At 41.9% G+C, this 25,333-nt stretch overlaps 1 protein-coding gene across 6 annotated transcripts in view; it reads right to left on the bottom strand.

Moving 5' to 3' along the window:
* Positions 1–25,333, bottom strand: part of SFI1 (SFI1 centrin binding protein) — an 84,305-nt gene that overhangs the window by 51,501 nt on the left and 7,471 nt on the right. For 5 of the 6 annotated variants that reach the window (XM_032603110.1, XM_032603109.1, XM_032603113.1 and 2 more), the window contains exons 2-5: positions 20,386–20,515; positions 11,672–11,842; positions 9,901–9,972; positions 1,957–2,067 (exon numbers count right to left, since the gene is read on the bottom strand). In XM_032603110.1, coding sequence (XP_032459001.1) covers positions 1,957–2,067; positions 9,901–9,972; positions 11,672–11,842; positions 20,386–20,483 — 452 coding nt within the window. In that variant the 5' untranslated portion in view covers positions 20,484–20,515. Of the gene's footprint in view, positions 1–1,956; positions 2,068–9,900; positions 9,973–11,671; positions 11,843–20,385; positions 20,516–25,333 lie in introns of those variants that run through there. The other variant, XM_032603115.1, reaches the window with a different exon arrangement.

Genomic DNA, 25,333 nt, shown 5'->3' on the forward strand with positions numbered 1-25,333 from the left:
GCTCCTTCACATAAGTCTTAGCAATGATTTTTTTGGATATGACACCTAAAGCACAAGCAACAAAATAAAAAATAAACAAGTGGGACTACAGCAAACCAAAAGACTTATGCACAGCAAAAGACGCAGCCAACAAAGTGACAATGACAACCTACAAAATGGGAAAAAAATATTTGCAACCCATATAACTGATAAGGAATTAATATCCAAAATATATGAAGAACTCATATTACCCAATAGCAAAAAAAACCCAAATAATCCAATTTAGAAGTGGGCAAAGGACCTAAACAGACATTTTTCCAAAGGAGATATACAAATGGCCAACAGGTACATGAAAAGATGCTCAACACTACTAGTCATTAGGAAAATATAAATCAAAATCACAATGAGATCAAAATCACCGCACACCTGTTAAAATGGCCATCGTCAAAAAGACAAAATAGAATTATAATGTGCACCTAAATTTATATAATGTTATAAACCAATTTTACCTCAATTAAAAAAAGGAAAAGTAGGAAATTAGGTCTCCAAAAAATAAGACATAAAAAAGAAAAAAAAAAGACAAGAGAGAACAAACGCTGGTGAGGATATGGAGAAAAGGGAACCTTGTGGACTGTTGGTAGGATTGTAAAATTGGTATAGCCACCAAGGAAAACAGTATGCAGGATCTTTAAAAAATTAAAAATAGAACTACCAGACAATCCAGCAATCCCACTTCTGGGAATATATCCAAAGGAAACAAAAACACTAACTTGAAAAGATATCTGCACCACCATGTTCACAGCAGCACTATTTACAATAGCCACGACAGGGAAACAACCTAAGTGTCCAAAGGTGGATGAATGGGTAAAGTTGTGGTATCTATATACAATGGAATTTACTCAGTCATTAAAAAATGAGGAAACCCCATAAAAACATATACATTAAAAAAAAAGAGGGGGCTTCCCTGGTGGCGCAGTGGTTGAGAGTCCGCCTGCCGATGCAGGGGACACGAGTTCGTGCCCGGGTTTGGGAGGATCCCATATGCCGCGGAGTGGCTGGGCCCGTGAGCCATGGCCGCTGAGCCTGTGCGTCCAAAGCCTGTGCTCCGGAACGGGAGAGGCCACAACAGTGAGAGGCCCACGTACCGCAAAAAAAAAAAAAGAGGAAACCCTGCCATTTGCGACAACATGGATGGGCCTTGAGGGCATTAGGCTAAGTGAAATATATCAGACAGAGAAAGACAAATACTATATGATCTTACTTATATGTGGAATCTTAAAAAAAAAAAAAAAAAACTCAGAAAAAGATCAGATTTGTGGTTACCAGAGGCCGGGTGGGTTGGGGGAGGCAGTCAAAAGGTACAAACTTCCAGTTATGAGACAAAGAGGTTCTAGGGATGTAATGTACAACATGATGACTATAGTTACCACTGCTGTATGATATATATGAAAGTTGTTAAAAGACAGTAAATCCTAGAAGTTCTCATTACAAGGAGAAAATTTTTTTCTTTTTTTTCCCCTTTTCTTTTTTTTTTGCGGTACGCGGGCCCCTCACCGTTGCGGCCTCTCCCGCTGCGGAGCACAGGCTCCGGATACGCAGGCTCAGCGGCCGTGGCTCACGGGCCCAGCCACTCCGCGGCATGTGGGATCCTCCCGGACTGGGGCACAAACCCGTGTCCCCTGCATCGGCAGGCGGACTCCCAACCACTGTGCCACCAGGGAAGCCCTCCCCTTTTCTTTTTACTGTATCTATATGAGATGATAAACATTAGCTAAACTTATTGTGGTAATCATTTCATAATATGTAAGTCAAACCTTTATTCTGTACACCTGAAACTCACAGTAATTAATATATGTCAATTATATCTCAATAAAACCAGAAAAAAAATTTCTATCCTTCTGACCAGAAACATGCCAACAAGTAATTATTTGATAACGTGTATCAGTAAAATTAAAGTAATGTAACATGAAATCCTACCTATAGTGACAGTCAGCTCGAACACGGAGTTTCCACTCTCGATGGGAAACCCACCACTCTTCTTTCCATTCTTCAAAGACCTTCTGCAGAATTCTTTGCTCATAGTAAAACCTAGGGCAATGAAAAAAAAAACCAGAGACATAACTGACAATGTTGGAGCTGATATCTATTCCCAAATCACCGTTTCATATGGCCATTGTTTTCTCATAGAAAAGTGTGGTTCATTATTTGATAACACCAAAATAGATTAAAAATAGACATATTCAACTTTTTCAGATCAAAACATTAGAACTACTTAAACTAGAAATGAGGCTAAAAAATTTTATACTCTAGATCTTACCAATTAAAGAGGTGAAAGTAAAAAAAATCTGATTTTTCAAATACCATAAGTGAGTTGAGAATTAACATTCTCAATTTTTTTCATTCACCAGACTAAAAAATATATTTGATTAGTAAAAGATAGTAGCTACACTTCTCATTTACATACCCAGGAGATTAAAAGTTATAAAATAAGCAAATGCCTAATGGTATTCCTAGGACTTAACAGAATATATTAGTTTAACTGAAATCTGACTAGGGGAGTTATAACAAGAGCAAAAGAGAAGAGAGAATAAGAAGGGAAAAAGCTATTAAGAAAGAAAGCAGCAGGGCAGTGAGACTGTGCTGATGCTAACAGGCATGGTCAAGAAGACTGGTAACTCAGGAACTCTGGCCTGTCAGTCACTCCAAATTTCTTTTCATGGTTCTGTAGGTTATTAACATGTCCTTCATCCTCACCCACTCACAGGTTTTAAAAAACTGGCTGGCAAAAATATACATAGAGAAATTCGCCTCCCAATGTTTATTGCAGCACTATTTACAACAGCCAAGACATGGGACTTCCTGGTGGTCCAGCGGGTAGGGCTCCATGCTCCCAATGCAGGGGGCCTAGGTTTGATCCCTGGTTGGGGAATTAGATTCCACATGCTGCAACTAAAAGCCTGCATGCCGCAACAAAGATCCAGCATGCCGCAACTAAGACCCTTCGCAGCCTCAATAAATATTTTAAAAAACAAAAAAAGCAATAACCAAGACATGGAAGTAACCTAAATGTCCAATGACAGATGAATGGATTAAGAAGGTGTGGTACATAAATATACAATGGAATATAACTCAGCCATAAAAAAGAATGAAATAATGCCATTTGTAGCAACATGGATGGACCTGGAGATTACCATACTAAGTGAAGTAAGTCAGACAGAGAAAGACAAATAGCATATGATATCACTCATACGCAGAATCTAAAAAAAAAAAAAAAAAAAAAAAGATACAAATGAACTTATCTATAAACAGAAACAGGCTCACAGACTCAGAGAATGAACTTATGGTTACCAGGGGGGAAGGCTGGGGGAGAAGAACAAACTGGGAATTTGGGATTGACTGCTATATTTAAAATAGATAACCAGGGCTCCCCTGGTGGCGCAGTGGTTGAGAGTCCATCTGCTAATGCAGGGGACATGGGTTCGTGCCCCGGTCCAGGAAGATCCCACATGCCGTGGAGTGGCTAGGCCTGTGAGCCATGGCCGCTGAGCCTGTGCATCCGGAGCCTGGGCTCCGCAACGGGAAAGACCACAACAGTGAGAGGCCCGCATACTGCAGAAAACAAAAAAACAAACAAGAGATGCCAACAAATTTTTGATGACAGAAAGCAGGCAGGCGAGTGGCAACTGAATCAACAGGTGAAAGAAGGCGGAGAACTAAGTGTCGGTGGGAGGAGAGTCAAGAGGCAAGGGGCTGGTGGCATGAACCCCAGAAAGGCATGGGAACAAGAGGTATCAGGAAGCGGGGAGCCCTGGGTGGAAATGAAAACACAGGATTGTTTGGAAGCCTGTGCGTAAGAATCAGTTAGGCCCCTGGATCCCATCATTCACCCGGGCAGAGACTCAGGCTTATCTCTGGAGAGGCTGAACCTGAGGGGCACTGGACTCTCCAACACCAGGCACAGCTCGGGAGACAGTCCTAAACCAAGAGTCTACATACCGAACAGTGAGACCCACATTCCCTCTCCTCTGCTTGCCGCCAAGCTTATAACCACCGCCCCCGGCCTCCGCCCCAATCTACCCCAGAAGGAGTTTGGAGGACTCCTCTCCTCTGGGGAAAACTGATCAACCTAAGGGAAAAGGACTTCAGATACTGACAGATGGAGATCCCCCAATGAAACTATCTGGTCTCTGCCTCAAAAGCCTAAAGGGAAACCCTCAGCTTACAAGTCCCTATGCATACATTGAATGGGTATATAAGCTTCTAATATTAACTCTTAAATATGAGCAGACAATAAAAGGATCTCTTGACATTTGAGGAAAGACTACAACATGAGACAGTGAACAAAAGCACACAGAAAAAAGGAGCTTAGAAGAAACAGAGCAGTCAAAAACCTTAGAAATAAATCATTACATTAACCTCAAAAAAATTATGAGCCTCCAGGATGTTATTTTTTTAAAAAAAGGACTATTCAGAGAACAAAAAAGAGCTCTTGGAAATTAAAACTATGATGGCAGAAATGAAAAAGAAAAGATCCAAAGATAGGTAAAACAAAAAGGTGACTAGCCTATAGGCCACAGTAAGGACTCTGGCTTTTACTGTAAGCAGGATGGGAAGCTGCCCGAGGTCTGAGCCGAAGAGTGACATGACTGGATTACTCAGACTGCCTGTGTGAAGAGACTGACTAAGGACAAGGCTCGGAGCAGGAGACGAGTGAGGAGGCTCCTGGAGTCATTCAGGGGAGACATGATGGCCTGGACCAGCGTGGTAGCAACTGGAGGTACTGAGAAGAGCTTGGAGTCTGAATCTATTTTGAAGGTTGAATCAACGTAATTTTGGCATTTGGCATTGCAATCGGGGAGTGAGGGAATAAGATACCAAGGATGACTCCTAGGTTTCTGACCCGAGTCCCTGGAAGGATGGGAGCTTCCTTTACTGGAGAGAGGAACACTCAGCAGGGAGGTCGGTGGGGAATGTCTAGACTTTGGTTATGAGCATACTGAGTTGTGACGTCTACTGGGCGCAGAGTGGAATGTCACGTGTGTAGCAGTCCAGGAAGAGGTCTGGGCTGGGTGTGTACCTTTGGGAATCATGGGATGAGGTTGACATGGTTGGGAGGTAGACAGAGAGGCAGTGCAAGGACTGGGGGTGGGATACTTAGATGAGGAGGAACCAACCAAAGAGAGTTAGAGGGGACAAAGAGGTGGAAGGGAAACAGAGAGGATGGTAACCTTGATGCTGGGAGAAGAAAGGGCTCCTTGAAGAAGGGAATGATGGGCTGTCTAATGCTTCTTGGTAAGTCATGTGAGAGGAAATTTAAGAGTTCACCACTGATTTTAGCAAATGTAGTGACCTTACAAAAGCAAAAGCAATTTTGGTGGCATGATGGAATCAAAAGCCTCGTAGGATGGACTTGAGACTACAAAAAGAGGTGCTGGAGAAGTTGGGGATGGCCAGGAAATGTAGAGGGAAGCAAAGAGATGGAGAGCTAGCTGCAGAAGGAAGTAGCATCAAAGAGACTTTTTTTCTTTCAGGATAGGAAAATAATAGCATTGTATGCTGGTACAAATGATCCAGTAAAGAGGGAAAAATTGATACAGAAGAGACAGAAAAAAAACTGCTAGTGTGATGGCCTGGAGTAGGCACAAGGGGAATGCAACACAAAAGGATTTTGCCACAGATGCCACAGTTGGGAAAGCAGGTCATATGGCAATAGATGCTGGCGGTCAGTAGACTAAGTGATGGTCTCTTCTGTTACTTCTATTTTCTCAAGAAAATAGGAAGCAAAGCCTTAACCAAGAATGACGAAAAATACTGATAAATTAAATACTATATATGGACGTGACTGTTTTATCTACTTCCCAAATTAGCCAAGTAATTTTGTTCAGATCTTCTCTTCAGAAAAAGAGGTGATACTTCCTAAATTTTAAGACTGCCTTACATATGGACACATACTGTATGTATTATTTTTGCCCTATTAATTCAGTGGTCATTTTGGTTCCATTTATTAATGATAAAACAACTCCAGTTTATAGAAGTTAAAACATTCTCCAAGCACATAAAGGTATTATTCTGAAGTTTCTGGTATGATATCATTCCCCTCTAACATTCCTAAAAGTGAGAAATAAATAATTCAGTATGGAAAAAGACCAAAAAGAAAAAAAAAAAAAGCAAAGATCAATATGCCCAACTTTACCCAAAGTAACAAATAACCCACTTGATTTAAAAAGGGATTACAAGTTGAAACTGACCACCCCATCACAAATTTCAAAGTCAATGAAAACATAGTATCAATTACAATTCTGGTAGATACTTAGAGAAAAAATATTCTCACTCTCTCATTTTACAATTTGAGAAACTGAGGCCTAGAGCCATAACTTAACCCCAGATCAAACCATTATCTAGGGTCTAGGTAAGAACCAAAATTCAGGTCTCCTAAAATCCAGTCCAGTATTCTTTCCTGCCACCATTCAAGAGCAAAGAAAGGAAAAAGAGTACAATGTGAATGCTCTAACACAGTGAGGCAGACATCAGTCGTAGATACCCGACACCCACCGTCAAGCCTCTGCTTCCTCACCAGCATCCACTAGGAAGGCTGGAAAGGTTTCTCTCCCAGCCTCTTCAGAAGCTAAAGATGGCCAGTGACATAGCTCTGGCCAATGAGGCAGAAGCAGCTGAGGGTTTCTAGGAAAGTTTTGCCTTCTTGATAGAGACAGGTCCAGCTGACACCACCCTTCCTCCCCCTTCCTGTGTAAAGCTAGAACAGTCATCTTGCAACTATACAGTGTCATCTCTAAGGACAAAGGGCCAGTATACTAAGGATGATAAACTGGAAAGGATCTAAAAGCCTGAGGCTCTGATGATATCACTAAACAGCTGAACCAATACCAACCTCCAAACTGTGAGAAAAAGCAAATCCCGATTTGTTTAAGCCATCGTCAGAATTTCTCTTACTTTGAATCGAATGCATTTCTAACATAATCAGCGTTTCCCGAGTACTTGGAATATAAATAGATATTATTTGAAAAGAGGTTTCCAGTTAAATATGAGTCAAATATGAGTTTAACAAAATCAAGCAGGAAAAGGATTTGGGGAAGAGAGTGAAGGTAGCAACATAGTTTTTCAGTCTCTGAATCCCTACAAAGCACACAGAGCAACCATGTAGCAAAACCAAAAACTCATGTATCTATTACAACAAAACTAGGTGACAAGGTATTCCTACAACTCCAAAATGCAAGCAGGTGAGGACAAATCACCCAGAGTCAAAAGACCACCATGGTATTAACATTTGTACAGAAGAAAGGAGCAGCGATGAAGGTGGTATCTGAGGAACCTGAGAACAGGAGAACCTGAATCAGCTAATAAGTAGTCACTAGAAAGTGCAGAGGCCCAACTTGAGACCAGAAGCTGAAACTGAGAGGAGTTTTGTTCTCTCCAAAACCAGGGCTCATGTAAGAGCTGAAGCTGCTGGAGCAGTATGGCTCCAACAGTCTCAAAACCGACCTGACCTCAAAAACAGACAGGGCTTCATACTGAGGAGGAACTGCTGGGAGCAGAATAGAAACTGAGCAGGAGAAGGACAAGGAGACAGGAGGACAAGGAGGACAAGGAGGACAAGGACAAGAAGGACAAGCAGGATCAGACCAAGCGTGGTAGGGGAACAAGCCAGGATACCCCATAGAGCAAGCCTCCACATCTGTGAACACCACGACAGAGACAGAAGAGGGAGCTCTGTGAAATTAGGAAAGCTTAACTAAACCTCACTTCACTCTAAAAGTTCAGAAAAATTAATATCATATAAAAGTGAGCAACAGAAAAGTAAATGAAGTAAAATCCTATACAAAGTTACCGTAGGGCTTCCCTGGTGGCGCGGTGGTTGAGAGTCCGCCTGCCGATGCAGGGGACGCGGGTTCATGCCGCGGAGCAGCTGGGCCCGTGAGCCACGGCCGCTGAGCCTGTGCGTCCGGAGCCTGTGCTCCGCAGCGGGAGAGGCCACAGCAGTGAGAGGCCCACGTACCACAAAAAAAAAGAAAAGGAGTAGAATAACAGGCCCATGGATAAAAAAATTATGCCAGAAAGATGTGCCCACAAAACAGGAAAATAAAAACAAAACCCAAGAAAACCCTGTAACCTATCTCAAAGTGAACTAAGACTTTAAGAAAATAAACCCACACCCAGGCATACCATATTAAATCTTTGAATAATAGGTCTTCAAAAGAGCAACAATTAGATCAACATCTTACAAATGGAAGTCACAGGACAATGGAGTATCTTCAAAATGCTGGTGGAAAAAACTGGCAATGTAGACTAATATACCCAGTGAAATATCTTTCAAAACTGAAAGCGAAATAAAAACAATTTTAGACAAAATCTGAGAGGATTCCCCACAAGCAGACCTACTGTAAAGGAAATGTTCAGGAACATTTAAATGATAGAAAATCATCACAGATGGAAACCTGGAGATACAGGAAGAGACAAAGAAGAACAAAAAGTGTAAACACATGAATAAATATAAATGAATACTGGCTGTGTAAAATGAGCGTAATAATGTTCTGGAGATTTTAAAATATAAACTGAATTAAGGGAATTCCCTGGCAGTCCAGTGGTTAAGATTCGGCGCTTTCACTGCTGTGGCCTGGATTCGATCTCTGGTTGGGGAACTAAGATCCTATAAGCTGCATGGCCCAGCCAAAAAAAAAAATTTTAATTTAATTAAAAAAAACAAAAAATTAAAAATTAAAATACCCTACGATAAGGGCATATAAGTGGGGACAGCGACAGGAGAGTTAAAGTGTTCGAAGGACCCTGCCTTGTTTGGGAAGAGGGCAAAAAGAAACAATTAACATTAGACCCCAGTAAGTTAAACAAACATATTATATTTGTTATGGCAGTCAGTAAAAGAAGGATAGAAGAGTATATAATTTCTAAGCTAACAGGGAGGAAGATAAATAAAATACTCAATTGAGTAAAAAAAAGAAAAACAAGAGTCTTCCGATAATGGCAAACTATGTTACTCCGATCAGTTCTCCCACTGAGAACAAGAAAAGACAAAAAAAAAATTATTGAAGGCACGAAGAGCTACCAAGGCAGTAAAGAAGGGCAGGGCCAAGGTCCAGGGAAAGAAGGAAAAGCAGAGGTAGACTATGCCTCATCCCTGCAGCTGCGATGGGCTGTGGCCACATTGGGAGCCTCACTGGTAAAGACACACGAAAAATATGGGAAGAGCAAGGCCCTCCACAAGGTATACCAAGAAAAAATTTCAGAGAACACACACAGGACAAATCTGCTTGAGAAAACTTGAATCAAGAGACCTTGATGTTCCAGATCAGGAAAGCCATACTGTCAGAAAAATGAAACAGTAAAGGGTATAGTAAGTGGAGAGGTGAAGGGTGAGAACCCATAACATTTCAGTTTTTAAAAAACACTTACACTTTCAATGGCTGTCAGTTCTCTGAAACATTCCCTACACTGCCCCTTCTTTCTCTCCATCCCTCTGGCTTCCTGCACAGTGTCCCTGACCCCTTGTGATCCACTTAGGGTGCTGCAGCTAAAGCAATGTTAACCAAAACCCACAGCAGCAGGTGGCAGCCTAGAAAAAGTGAAGCTACCGGGCAGAGGGACTTTCACTTGACTCAGTTTCACTCTTCTTGCCAATGCCAACTTTTTCCCCAGGTTCTGCCCTAGACCAAGTCAATCTGCCAGTCTCGCCAGGAACCTGAAAGAGCTCATTTACTTCTCCTGGGCAAACATTCATTCAAACTAATATGTGTTAAAGTTACCATTATATGATATACCTCCTGGAGGCTGGGGAGGAGCAGGGAAGGAATGCAACACATGCCATAGTAAAGGTTATATATGGGCTTAATACAAAACAAAATCCTAGAATGAACTCAACAGAAGTCCAGTGTTCTGAACTAATACTACCTGGCTTTAGAGGGAAATACTCTTCCAAAAGTCATTCGAATCCACAAATACAAGAACCTTCTGGCCATGCATCTGAAAGAAATGACATACACATTTTAAAACTCCATTTAGTTTATATCATCAATTTTCTGGAAAGGAGACGGAAACTTTAAGGTCCCAGGAAGTGGGATACTAGTATGAGTCAAAAGGTGAATCATATATAGATAATATTGCATCAAACAGAGCACAGGATGGGACAGATTTGTAAAGCTAGCATCAAGCAGATTAGTTTTTAAAAATACTTTCAGGGCTTCCCTGGTGGCGCAGTGGTTGAGAGCCCACCTGCCGATGCAGGGGACACGGGTTCGTGCCCCGGTCCGGGAAGATCCCACGTGCCACGGAGCAGCTGGGCCCATAAGCCACAGCCGCTGGGCCTGTGCGTCCAGAGCCTGTGCTCCACAACGGGAGAGGCCACAACAGCGAGAGGCCCGCGTACCGCAAAAAAAGAAAAAAAAAAAAAACTTTCAATATAAAGTATTTTGTTGATGAAGATTTCAGAGATGAGGAAAAGGAAGTACATGCTAGTGCTTTTGCTCGTATTATTCTTCCTGCCTAAAACACCTGGCAAATGCCCACTTACCCACCAAGGCTCATCTTCAATGCTCACTCCTACATGAAGCCTTCCTGGACCTTCCCCAACCAAACAGAGCAAGTAGCTTGGTACTCTCAGACCCCAGCTCCAACCCCTAGTGTAACATTATGACACCAAATCCCAGGAAGCGGCTTGCAGGGTGCCTGTTGTTCCCTCTGCACTGTGAGCCCCTGAGAGCAGGGACCATGGCTCACAGTATCCCCAGCTAGCACAGTGCCTGGGAACACACAGAAACAGTTGGCTTGTCTTGGCCAGTTGATCTCCAGGTTCAGCTTGGAATGCTCTTCCTCCTGCCCTTTACCTGGCTTTCTTACATTATCCTTCAGGACTTGGCTAAACTCCACCTCTTCCAGGAAGTCACTGCTGGCTACGCTGGCATGGCTGTTCTTGCCAGGTGGCCTATGGCACCACATCCTCCCTTCTCACAGCACTTACCACACTTTGCTGTTGTGGCTTGTTTAACAGTCTGCCAAGCCTACCTGATTTTACGCTTTCATGAGGTCTTGGACCAGGAATGTCTTATTCACCTTGTACGCTCAGCATCTAGCATAACACCTGGCTGGGTAGGCACCTGATAAATTTTTGTTGAATGAGTAAAAGGATACCTTTCAAAGACCTAATCAAGAGTAGCAGGGCTTCCCTGGTGGTGCAGTGGTTGAGAGTCCGCCTGCCGATGCAGGGGACACGAGTTCATGCCCCGGTCCAGGAAGATCCCACATGCCGCGGAGCGGCTAGGCCCATGAGCCATGGTCGCTGAGCCTGTGCGTCCGGAGCCTGTGCTCCGCAATGAGAGGCCACAACAGTGAGAGGCCCGCGTACCGCAAAAAAAAAAAAAAAAAAAAAAAAAAGGAGTAGCAGAAAATGATCATTTTCTTGGACTATGCTTAGACTTCTGGAAGACTCTTTATAGCTTATACATTGTGGGGCACAACTGGAGACCATGAATGAAAACACTCAATGACAGATTTTACATCAGCAGATTCCTAAATATTTTGAACATTCTGCCATGAAGAACAAACAGTCAGCAAGGTCTCCAATTAACTGAGATAAGAGAGTAAGTATCATCCCCTCATTTTAACCAACAAGGGAGAACAATGGAAAGGTCACTGAGACAGGGGAGGGGACCCCTTGCAAGCTCACCTGATGCGCAGTTCTCTTAGCCGGCCCCTTCGGGACCAGGCATATGAGGGATGATACTGTACAGGGTGCCTGGCCCTAGGTATCTCACTCCAGATCCCAGAAAAGGCAGACTTCTTTTTGGACATTATCTTTGGAGAATAAGGTTTCTTAACTGCACCGTCCCTTGAAGACCTTAAATTTGAGGAGTAAGGGAGAAAGGAGAGAATCAAATTATCTCTGCATGTGATGCAAATACTTTTTAACATACAAGTGAAATTAAACAGATAAGCTCATTGAGACGGAATGATAATAACTCCCCTTCAAGGACAATAAGCAGCCCAATCTCTGACAGAAATACCCACCCTATCTGGAGGTGGGTACTGCTGGCTCAGCTCTAAGCAGGAGCTATAGAGCTGGAGGGTACCTTGGAGCCATTAGTCCTAACACACTCTTTTTTAATGTGTCATTTAATGGGAATCATTTACAAATTGGAAACAGATTCCTTTACGTAAAAAACTAGGAATGATTTTCAGATTGTGACAACTGTAACAATACACAACTACACACTTTTACTAAACACTAAACTTATGACTTTTAATCCCATTCCAGAAACATTAAGAGATCATCTTATTGGTATGAACTCAAGATTTTTAAAATATGTATGTCAGAGATCTGCCTGCAGGAAATACCTAGAGGCAACAACATCCCATCAGCAATAAGCAAACCGATGGCTCAAATATTGTTTCTAAAATACCACTGCCAACTAGTATTCCAAGTAATGGGCCCTAGGAAAGCCGTCTGTAAAAAAAATAAAATAAAACAAAACCAAATAAAATAAAATACCATTGCCAACTAAGAGGAAGCAGCAGTCCTTGGAAATATAGCTGACTTTCAGGTCTGAGACAAGGAAAATACAAGGTGAGCCTGGAATACCTTAATGGGTCAAAAAGTAAAGAAATGATCAAAGAATGACAGGGGCGTGTGAAAAGGACACAGGAGCCAGCTTGAAAGGGCTCCCACTGGCCAAATCTGGGACAATTTCAGCAGTAATAGATTAAAACCCACCAAATAAAATACGAATCCACAAAATACTGATATAAGTAAATAAATACATGAGGGAGAATGGAAATCTCTACTTGCAGTAGAATGCAATTAATAAACTTTTAAGAACCATCACAGTAGCAACTGATTCAGACAAGAATCATCAACGGATGTAAAAACAAGTGGGTGCTAGTTTGATGAGAAACAGGCTATTAATGTAATTTCAAAATATCTTGCCACAAGATACTTATTCATTTCTTTATAGTGGAGAAACCTGGCAGACATCATCTTAACCAAGTGATAAAAGTGAACATCGGGCTTCCCTGGTGGTGCAGTGGTTAAGAATCCGCCTGCCAGTGCAGGGGACATGGGTTCGAGCTCTGGTCCGGGAAGATCCCACATGCTGCTGAGCCACTAAGCCCGTGTGCCACAACTACCGAGCCTGCACTCTAGAGCCTGCGAGCCACAACTACTGAGGCCACGTGCCACAACTACTGAAGCCCGCGTGCCTAGAGCCCATGCTCCGCAACAAGAGAGGCCACCACAGTGAGAAGCCTGCGCACCACAAAGAAGAGTAGCCCCGGGATTCCCTGGTGGCTCAGGGGTTAAGAATCCGCCTGCCAATGAAGGGGACACAGGTTTGAGCCCTGGTCCGGGAAGACCCCACATGCTGCGGAGCAACTAAGCCTGTGCGCCACAACTACTGAGCCTGCGAGCCACAACTACTGAAGCCCGTGTGCCTAAAGCCCATGCTCCGCAACAAGAGAAGCCACCGCAATGAGAAGCCGGCATACCACAACAAAGGGTAGGCCCCGTTCGCCGCAATTAGAGAAAGCCCACACACAGCAACGAAGACCCAACACAGCCAAAAAAAAAAAAAAAAAAAAAAAAAAAGAGCAGCCCCTGCTCGCCACAACTAGAGAAAGCCCACGCACAGCAACGAAGACCCAACACAGCCAAAAATAAATTAAAAAAAAAAAAGTTAACATCAATGGTAATAGGACCAAATATCCTGGTACTGATGCACTGAGAACACAGCATCACTTCTGCAAAATTCCTGCCAAAAATGCACAACCTGAGTTCAATCATGAAGAAACACTGAACAAACCCAAACTGAGAAATATGCATAAAAGGTAAGTGATCTGAACTCTTCAAAAATGCTTAGGTCATGGAAGATAAGGAAATACTGAGAAATATTTCCAAATTAAAGGGGACTAAAAGTATAAAATGAACAAAAAGGAAAGTTTTTCTTACATTTCGTTGTTTTCTTTTTGCTGTAAATAACATTTTTGGGACAACTGGCTTCAACTTACTCTCAAGTGGTCCAGGGGAGGGGGGAAATATAGATATAGTTGATTCTCGTTATTTGCGATAAGTTCTATAAAGTCCATAAACACTGAGTTAGTGAATATACTGAAGCATTGTCCCTAAGGGAAAATACATGGTTAGGTTCCTGCCAGCCCTCAAAAACGTTCTCATCAACTAATCAATACAGAACCTTGTGGGCTTCCCTGGTGGCGCAGTGGTTGAGAGTCCGCCTGCCGATGCAGGGGACACGGGTTCATGCCCTGGTCCGGGAAGATCCCACATGCCGCAGAGCAGCTGGACCCGTGAGCCATGGCCACTGAGCCTGCGCGTCCGGAGCCTGTGCTCCACAACGGGAGAGGCCACAACAGTGAGAGGCCCGTGTACTGAAAAAAACAAAACAAAAAAACCAAAACAGAACCTTGTTTTATGGGTACTTCTGTTTAAAGACACCTTATTTAATACATATAGTGAATCATTAAATTGAACTCACAGCCAAGAGCCCTATAACTCATGCCTGAACAAAGCTCACCTAACATACACTTTCTTCATAAGGTACATCACAGCGTTCCTGCACTTAAGAACACTAGACAGAACTTCAGCACTACGCTTGGGGGCCACTTTAAACAGCAAAACTGTCAACAAAAAGCACAAAACTGTGAAAACATGGCACTACACAGACTGGGAAAAGGACCTTTGCTTAAATTATGAGCTGAAACAAAAAGGCAGAACACTGCCTTGTTTGACCTCAGCTGGGAGCATGTGCATCAGTGAGTAAAATGTTTTGCCCCTCTGCACATGTCCACAAATGAAATGAAAATGCTGAGAGACAGACAGAGAGAGAGAGAGAAAAACAAACTGGCAGACAGACGAATGTGGTAAAATGTTAACAACAAGAGAATCTGGGAGAAGAAAGGTTCTTTGTCCTATTCTTGCAACTTTTCTCTAAATTTGAAATTATTTCAAAATAAAACTAGCAAAAATTTTAAAAATAAGACTTTCATCCCACTCATTTTAAAATAAAAATGAAAGAGGCTCTAAAAAGTTAAGAGCCTATGAAATAGCAAATTGAGGGAAGGTGTGCTGGGACAGTGCCCTCTTGAAGCCCTGTTACATAATCAAATAGGTAGTCAGACTGGGAAGCCCATGCCTAAAAGTCATCCCTGCCCACTGCTCTCTCCTTTCATCAGACTCTGAGCTCCTCCTCACCAGCTACTGAATCAGGCAGCAGATGAACTGTTTACAGCTCTGGAAATTTAGAGACCATAAAGATACCAACAGGTGGCCCCAGAATTCTAAGTTATTTTAACACCTAAAGGAAGAGATCACAAACTGAAACCACAGATTTGTCTATGTACATATGTGCCTGGTCCCCATCGGAAAACCTCATGATGATAGGGACCATTTTTATCTGCTAATATATACTGAGCTCCTAATATATTGCCAGGCACTCATAGTAGGTAAGCATATAAAATTTGTTAAATTGGTCTTCCCTGGTGGCACAGTGGTTAAGAATCCGCCTGCCAATGCAGGGGACACGGGTTAGAGCCCTGGTTCGGGAAGATCCCACATGCCGCGGAGCAACTAAGCCCGTGTGCCACAACTACTGAGCCTGCGCTCGAGAGCCCGTGAGCCATAACTACTAAGCCCGCGTGCCACAACTACTGAAGCCTGCATGCCTAGAGCCCGTGCTCCACAACAAGAGAAGCCACCACAATGAGAAGCCCGCGCACCGCAACAAAGAGTAGCCCCCACTCACTGCAACTAGAGAAAGTCCGTGTGCAGCAATGAGGACCCAACGCAGCCAAAAATAAATAAAAATATATAAATATTTTAAAAATTGTTAAATTATGGAACAGAGGAAAGGCAGAATGATGGAAAGAAATATGAAACAGAAGGCACTTCAAAAACAATATCGGGGGCTTCCCTGGTGGCGCAGTGGTTGAGGGTCCGCCTGACGATGCAGGGGACACGGGTTCGTGCCCTGGTCTGGGAGGATCCCACATGCCGCGGAGCGGCTGGTCCCGTGAGCCATGGCTGCTGGGCCTGCGCGTCCGGAGCCTGTGCTCCGCAGGGGGAGAGGCCGCAACAGTGAGAGGCCCACGTACAGCAAAAGAAAAAAAAAAAAAAAAAAAAAAAAAAACAATATCGGAATCCAAAAATCATGAAGAATGGGGGAGGAGAATAAAAACATAGGAATATAATTTTTTTTTAATGTCAACGGGAGGACTGATTAGCCAAGAAATACAGAAAAATGGAAGTGAGGAGAAAGACAGAATTTGAAAATGCTCATCCAAAAGTGACAAGGGGGAAAGACGGTAACTCTAATTTGAGGGACTTCCCTTGGTGGTCCAGTGGGTAAGACTCCACGCTCCCGATGCAAGGGGCCCAGGTTTGATCCCTGGTCAGAAAACTAGATCCTGCATGCATGCTTCAACTAAGAGTTCGCAAGCCGCAACTAAGATTCCACGTGCCGTGTCCCAGCACAGCCAAAATAAATAAATTAAAAAAACTAATTCGAAAAGATACATGTACCCCAATGTTCACAGCAGCACTATTTAAAATAGTGAAGACATGGAAGCTACCTAAATGTCCATCGACAGATGAATGGATAGACAAGATGTGTATATTCCATTTACACAATGGAATATTACTCAGCCATAAAAAAGAATGAAATAATGCCATCTGCAGCAACATGGATGGACCTACAGATTATCACACGAAGTGAAGTAAGTCAGACAAAGACAAATTTTCATGTAATACACATATATGGAACTTAAAAAATGATACAAATGAACTTACAAAACAGAGACAGACTCACAGATATAGAAAACTTACAGTTACCAAGTGAAAGGGGGGGAGGGATAAATTAGGAGCTTGAGATTAACAGATACACACTACTATATATAAAATAAACAAGGACCTGCTGTATAGCACAGGGAACTACATTCAATGTCTTGTAATATCCTACAATGGAAAAGAATCTGAAATAGATATATATATATGTATGACTGAATCATTTTGCTGTACACCTGAAACTAACACAACATTGTAAATCAACTATACTTCAGTTTTTGAAAAATTAAGAAAAATTAGAAAAACAAAAAAGTGCCAAGGGGAAGGCATGCACTGACCAATTCATTTAACTGTTTACTTGGCAGGTGTATCCTGTAATGTTTGTTTATTCAATCAGTATCAAGGACCTACTATACGCCCAGCAACACAGCAAGGCCAGGGGCTACGAAGACAAATATGTATTCAATGTGTTTCTCATGTCTTACAATGAGAAAATAAGACATTGATAGCTTACAGCAAGCATAGGACACTGACACACACCCAATATCTATAGAAGACAGTTTCTCAAGAGCTTATGGTGTATTGAGATGACAATGAGAATACCAATCGTTAAATGCTAAGAAAAAGGTAAATTTAGGGTGTTATGGGAATATACACACTGGGTGGGAATAGGGTAGTCAGAAGAGGCTTCCTGGAGATCATATTAGAGTTGAGTTTGGAAATATGAGTAGAAATTAGCTGGGAGTAGGGAACTGGAAAGAGTTGGGTGGGAATACTTGGCACATGCAGTGTAGAAGGAAAGTTCACGGAGAGTCAAGGAACTCCAAGGAGTCCTATAGGACTCACAACAGGGGATCTCAGATTGCTTTACAGCAGAATACCTAGGGAATTCATTCCCTTCTCAAGGCTCCCCAACCTAAAGCCGCAGAGTATTTGAGGAAACAGAGCTTCATTTTAAGGCCATGGTTAATTTGCTTCAGAAGATGAAGTAAGGCAGGCCTGACGAGTACTCTGTGGATCATTGGTAAACACTGTCAGGGTGTTGATTCAGCTTTCAAGGATGGACCTCTCTTCTGTGGGATCAGCAGGGGTAGGAACTCAGCAGCTGTGCTGGGAGCTCCATGTCCCACTTGATTAGAGCAGCAGGAGAAATTTGACTCACGCTGGATGAACCAGATTAATTCTCCCAGGACTGAATTTTGAGCCGAGACACAGTCTGAACAGGAGGTGGGGGGTGAAGCACAAAGATGGCACTGCTCAGGAGGAAGGGTCTAAACACTGCTGAATAAGTCTCTCCAGCTACCTGGCTTCCACCTTGTCCAAGACCTAGTCGATTCTATAAAAAACTTCTGTATGTTAGTTAGGATCCCAGGTTTCAAGCAATAGGAACCCAACTCAGATTAGCTGCTGTTAGTATAACAACAGGAGCCCTTCAGCAAAATTGATAACCTTTTAGCTAAAACCAAGAAAAAAGAGAGAAAAGACACAGATTACCAAAAGTAGGAATGAAAGAAAGGACATTATCATTGACCCTTCATAAATTAAAAGAATTATAAAGGAATACTATGAACTTTATGCCAACAAATTAGACAACTTAGAGAAAATGAACACATTCCCAGAAAAACACAAATCACAAAAACTGACTAGAGAATAGAAACTCTGAATAGATCTATAACAAGAAATTGAATTAGTAACTAAAAATTTTCCTAAAAACAAAAGTCCAGATCCTGATAGCTTCACTGATGAGTTCTATCAGACATTTAAAAAATAAATGATGGGGACTTCCCTGGTGGCGCAGTGGTTAAGAATCTGTGGGAGGGAGGGAGACGCAAGAGGGAAGAGATATGGGAACATATGTATATGTATAACTAACTGATTCACTTTGTTATAAAGCAGAAACTAACACACCACTGTGAAGCAATTATACCCCAATAAAGATGTTTTAAAAATTAATTAATTAATTAAATGATACCAGTACTCTATAAACTCTTCCAGAAACAAAAAGTGGTCAGAACACTTCTAGAATCATTGTTTTAGGCCAGTATCACACCCGGATGCCAAAAGCAGACAAAGATATGACACACACACAAAATATAGACCAATATCCCTTGTGGCTATAAACACAGAAATGATCAAAAAATATTAGCAAACCAAATCCAACATACAAAAACCATATAACAAATACTATGACCAAGCTGGATTTATCCTAGGAATAGAAAGCTAGTTTAACATCTGAAAATCAATTAATGTAATACACCTAATAGAAAAAAGGACAAAAACCATATGATCATTTCAATAGATGCCAAATAAATATTTGACAAAACCCAACACCAGTCATGATAAAAACTCTCAAGGGTCCCAAAAGAAAACAGATGACATACTAAACACAGGATAATTTGAGGATGGCATATTAACAAAGGTATGGGTGTAGACGAACCACTAGGGAAAGTGCAGGAACCTCAAGCTGGTGAAAGCGAAGGCAGTACCACCTCTAGGCCCAAAGGGATAAAAGAGAATAATCACTAGAATCCAGGAGAGTCATACAAAGTCTGCTACCTTATGAGGTACTGTGGGTTTCAGCAGAGGGACACAGCCAACCCAAGGCATCTTGCAAGGAGGGAGCCAAGGGGATAAATAGTCTGGCCTCACTCTCCTCTCTCCCTCCTCACTATCTCCTGCCAGAGCACCTCTTTGCCCAAATCCAATGGGAAGCACTGGATACACGAGTGGAGATTAGATCTGGATGGTTATATTGAAGACAGCCAGCACAAAGAGGTAATTCCCTAGCTCATGTACTTCAGAAGAATTCTGAACCAGAGCCTCAAGGACTAGAACCGGTGTCTCAAATTGTTAGCTCTTCCTGCTTCTCTCAGTGTGCTGACCTGCATAACTCCTACAGTATAGGGTCCCCTATTGCCTATGCAGGGTGGAGACTGAAACAGCTGCCACAGCAACCCATTAGGTAGGTTTCTCTCTCTCTCTCTTTAATGCCTGTCTCGGCCTTAGAGGAGAACTTCTGATTGGCCCCATGCAGTCACATGCACATCCCTGAACCAATCCCTCTTAGGGGGCGGGATACTCATGAAGGGCCAGCTGCAAGTCACAGGCCCGCCACTGTGAGTCTAAGGTTTGTTAGTAAACTGCAGTCTCCTTCTTGTAAACTCCCTCCTTTTTCCTAGGCGAGCCATACCTGGGAGTCTTCTATTTGGAATCAAAAGAACCTTAAAGCAGGCTGAAAGCAATCATAATCAAAAGTAGGAGAAAGATATACTAGCTAGCCTCGATGTTATAACTTCTCGGGAAAATCATCCTTATTTCAGCTCAAAGTCAAAATTTCAATGACAGATATCTCCACACACTCAAAATGGATTTTGACTGTAACATAAAGTATGAAATGTGCATTATACGCTATACTCTAGATGAGAAACCCAAAATACCAACAAAAAACTGTTACCCAAAATTCCTATCTCACTACCCATGATTTAGGAAAAAACTACTTTTAAAAAATTTATTATTTTCACACACAAAATATTTACAGGCTTTTATATGGGCCATAGTTTCAGTTATCTTTTTTGTCAAGTCCCATCACTCACCTGGAATCAACCTTCTTCTCCATTCTCCGTTTAATCCCTTTTTGATGAAAATTCAACCAGTGGCTTGATACACACTTCTCAGTGAGCAGATTCTTCATGAATCAAAAAGTCTTTTATCTTCCTCTTCTAACTATAAGAAAAAGTAGAATGAGAGTAATTTACCTGAAGCCTCTAAGGAGCCACATTTCTCAACAGCTACACATCAGCTTCTAGTCTCCTGCACCTCCTTCTTAATTCAACAATAGATGAACATGGGAAGTCAATGATTTTTTTTTTTTTCTGGGCCTCACTGAGTGGTTTGCAGGATCTTGGTTCCCCGACCAGAGATCGAACCCTTGCCCTCATCAGTGGAAGCGTGGGAGTCCTATCCACTGGACCTCCAAGGAATTCCTGGGAAGTTGCTGATTAAAAACAAAAATTTTCATTGCATTTTTAAAAGTTATTTTCTAAGAAACAAAACTGAGAGGAGAGTGAGCCATACTAAAAAGGTTATGACTGATTCATCCATCCTGTTCAGGTGATGCTCCAAGACCTTCAACTTCCCTTCATAAGAACACCAGTAGAGGCCAAGATTTCCTATTCCGCCCCACTCCAAGATTAACATTTATGGTTGTCAATGTTATCTATAAGAATCTTCAGGGCTTCCCTGGTGGTGCAGTGGTTGAGAGTCCGCCTGCCATTGCAGGGGACATGGGTTCGTGCCCCGGTCCGGGAAGATCCCACATGCCGCGGAGTGGCTGGGCCTGTGAGCCATGGCTGCTGAGCGTTCGCGTCCAGAGCCTGTGCTCCGCAACGGGAGAGGCCAAAACAGTGAGAGGCCCGCGTACCACAAAAAAAAAAAAAAAAAAAAAAAAAAAGAATCTTCAGGCAGTTTTTGATCAGTGTACAGTTTTCATTTTCATTTAGTGATAAAGTCTACCAATAATATTCATTATGAACTTAATAAATAACATAGTTTTTATTTATTTCTTAGTACAAAGAATAGCAATGTTGTAGGTTGAATTGTGCCCCCCAGAAAGATATACTGAAGTTCTAACCCCTAGTATCTATGAATGTGACCTTGTTTGGAAACAGCCTTTGCAGATGTAATTATATGTAAGTTAGGATGAGGTCTTACTGGAATAGGGTGGACCCTTAATCCAATAATGATTGGTGTTTTTATAAAAAGAGGAGACGAGACAGAGGGACAGATACGCACAGAGAGGAGAATGCCATGTGAAGACACAGACACACAAGGAGAACAGCATATTAGGATGAAAGCTGAAACTGGAGTAATGGGTCTACAAGCCAAGGAACACCAAGGACTGTTGGCAACACCAGAAGCTAGATAAAGGCACAGAACAGATCCTTCCCCAGAGCATTCAGAAAGAGGATGGCCCTGCCTACATCTTGATTCCAGATTTCCAGCCTCCAGAACTATCAGACAATAAATTTGTTGTTTTAAGTCTCCCAGTTTGTGGGTTTTGTTACGGCAGCCTTTGGAAACTAACATTAAGTAGTAAAACAAAGGAGGAAAATTTAAGTATGTGGTGGAGGAAAGCTAACAAACACGTCCCGTGTTGAGTAACTGTGATGCATTCATGAGACATTAATTCTAAAAGAATGAAATTACCCTTTATAATCAGGTCACATATATCAATGACAATCAGACAAGAAATCAGCCAGAAAAGAGAGTTTATCCATACAAAATGAATAGTCCTTATTGAGCTCAAACCTATGTCCTAGTCTTTCCGGTACTACATTCCAAGTAAGAAAAGTCACAATTAGTGACTATTTCTGTAAATAAATTAAACTGAAAGATGATTCAAATAGAGATTTTTTTGGTGTGAAATACTGCTATAATAAATGGGTCACTGCCTTAGGTTTAATAATGATGCTATGGAATGTTTTCTGCAGTCAAAGACTCCTTTGACACTCTGTGCCAACATTCTAATTACTTTACATATCTGCCTTCCCTATTAGGATATAAATTCCAGGGACTTCCCTGTTGGCACAGTGGTTAAGAATCCGCCTGCCAATGCAGGGGACATGGGTTGGAGCCCTGGTCTGGGAAGGTATCACATGCTGCAGAGCAACTAAGTCCATGAGCCACAACTACCGAGCCTGTGCCCTAGAGCCCGCGAGCCACAACTACTGAGCCCACATGCCACAACTACTGAAGCCCACGCGCCTAGAGCCCATGCCCCACAACAGACAAGCCACTGCAATGAGAAGCCCGTGCACCACAACATAGTCCCTGCTCGCTGCAACTAGAGAAACCCCATGCGCAGCAACAAAGACCCAACGCAAACAAAAATTTTTTTAAAAATTTTTAATAAAGAATATAAATTCCATGAAAACAGGAGCCATATCTGAGCTCCTCATTACTGTATTTTCAGGACCTAAAACACTGTCTGGAAACTAACAGGTGAGATACATAAATACTGGAAAGATCAGGACATAAGTTTGATCTCAGTAAGGATTTGTATGAATATGAACTTATGTCTAAGTTGGAATATACATAATGATAACCAAATATAAAAGACAGCCCAAGAAAAACAAAAATCATTAGGTGTGGACTCCAAGATAAACCTACAGACTGACCTCCTAAGATGACAGTAAAGGATAAAAGGGTATAAACCATAAGGTCCATGAGATGGGAGAAGAGATCACAGGAAATGAAAGATTTCCACAAATTTTTGCAACAACTAGGAAGAAAATTAACTGGCCTAACAGATTTGAAGAAGCGAAAACCTACAGAGTGGGATACCAAAGAGAAGCAGGCCAATAGAATTCCCGAAGCGCTCAGAACTAGAAGGAACAAGGAAAGGCGCTCAGAACTGAAGCCACAGGCCACAAATGAGGGGACTGAATGTAAGTCTATTTGGTGAGCATTTGGGGCCCCTAGTCTCTTCCCCAACCCTGCTAGGTAGGGTATCCAGCTCCCTCCCCCCAGCCTCCATTCAGAATTCTGGCAGCTACACTTCTTGGCTCCCAATCAGAAGACTGGAAGAGTCTTCTCAAAAGTAGATAAGACTTAACAGACTTTGAAATAAAGACATCTGTGCCCCACCTCCATCAATGAAAAGGCAGGCTTGCCCCTAGAGAAAAGCGCACAAAAACTGACAAGCGGGCTCAGACACTGGAAGCTTCCGATTAACTTCTCAGTTGCTGATACTCAAGTATGAACGGACAGTCAAGAAGCACAAGACATTTGGAAATGACCTCCAACAAAAAAGAATGAAACCAAAATATGGGATTTCCCTGGTGGTCCACTGGTTAAGATGCTCCGCTTCAAATGCAGGGGGAATGGGTTTGATCCCTGGTTGGGGAACTAAGATCCCGCATGCCACGCAGTGCAGCCAAAAATTTTTTTAAAAAAAGAAAAAAAAAGAAAGAATGAAACCAAAACAAAGTAATCCTGAGGAAGTGCCACTACTTGTGATGTATTCCTGCCAAAAACTTGAAACTAAATATCATCAAGCGTCATCTAGAACTAAGTACCATCTTACAAAAAATACAAGGGACAAATAAAAATGACTTTAAAATCAGCAAAATCAATGATGTAGGAAACTTTATAGGACAAACGACTCAGTTCTTTCAATAAACTGCTAAGGAAAGATAGGAAAACTTATACATTAAAAGAGACTTAAGATGCTTATTGGGACTTCCCTGGTGGCGCAGTGGTTAAGAATCTGCCTGCCAATGCAGGGAACACGGGTTCAATCCCTGGTCCAAGAAGGTCCCACATGCCGCGGAGCAACTAAGCCTGCGAGCCACAACTACTGAGCCTGCGCTCTAGAGCCCGTGAGCCACAACTACTGAGCCCGCGTGCCTAAAGACCATGCTCCACAACAAGAGAAGCCACCTCTTGCTGCAACAACAGAAAAGCCCATGTGCAGCAACGAAGACCCAATGCAGCTAAAAAAATAATAATTTAAAAAAAATTAAGAAAATTATAATTAAAAAATTATTTTAAAAAGGATGCTTATCGGGCTTCCCTGGCAGCACAGTGGTTGAGAGTCCGCCTGCCAATGCAGGGGACGCGGGTTCGTGCCCCAGTCCGGGAAGATCCCACATGCCGCGGAGCGGCTGGGCCCGTGAGCCATGGCCACTGAGCCTGCGCTCCGCAACAGGAGAGGCCACAACAGTGAGAAGCCCGCATACTGCAAAAAAAAAAAAAAAAAAAAAAAAAAAAGGATGCTTATCGACCAAATGTAATGCATGGACTTTGATTCTGGATCTTGATTTTAACAAACTACAACTGTCAAACAAAAAATATGAAACAATGAGGGAAATTTAAACTTTTTTAAACTTAATGTTTTAATGAGTTATTAAAGAATTATCATTTTTTTTTTGCTGTGATAGTGGTGTTGGTTCTTTTAAAAGGATACTGTGTCTTTTACCGAATATGGATAACAATTTACAGATAAAATATGATAAATTTAAGCACCAAAATAATTAAGGACAGTAATAAATTATAACACATTAAACAAAATGGGAATCCGTGAGTCCAATCTGACAATAAAGGGATGAACAAATAGTTAGATAAATGGGGTAGAAAGGAGGGCTTATCCATACACAAAATGCCCAGAGACAAATGTGGAGGGAGTTGTAGAGTTGGATAACCCCCATCTTATGACAATCATGGAGAAAATGATTTAAAAAAAAAAAAAAAAGCTAAAAAGTGGTAAATGTGAATAAAGGTATATGGGGGTTCTCTGTATTATTTTTGCAACTTCTCTGAAGACTGAGATTATTTCAAAATAAAAAACAAAGCAAAAATAATACAGTGGCAGAGATATAAATGAAAGAAGATAGGTCATGAGTTAATTTTTGAAAATGGGTGATGGGTACATACTATACACGGTTGAAATTCTTCATAATAAAATTTTTTAAAATTCTGGAGTAAACAAAGACAATATGGGAAAGAAAAGAAAAAACCACCAACAACAAAAAAGAAAACCCT

This window comes from Phocoena sinus, chromosome 14, assembly GCF_008692025.1.
Source record: "Phocoena sinus isolate mPhoSin1 chromosome 14, mPhoSin1.pri, whole genome shotgun sequence".
Lineage (NCBI taxonomy): Eukaryota > Metazoa > Chordata > Mammalia > Artiodactyla > Phocoenidae > Phocoena > Phocoena sinus.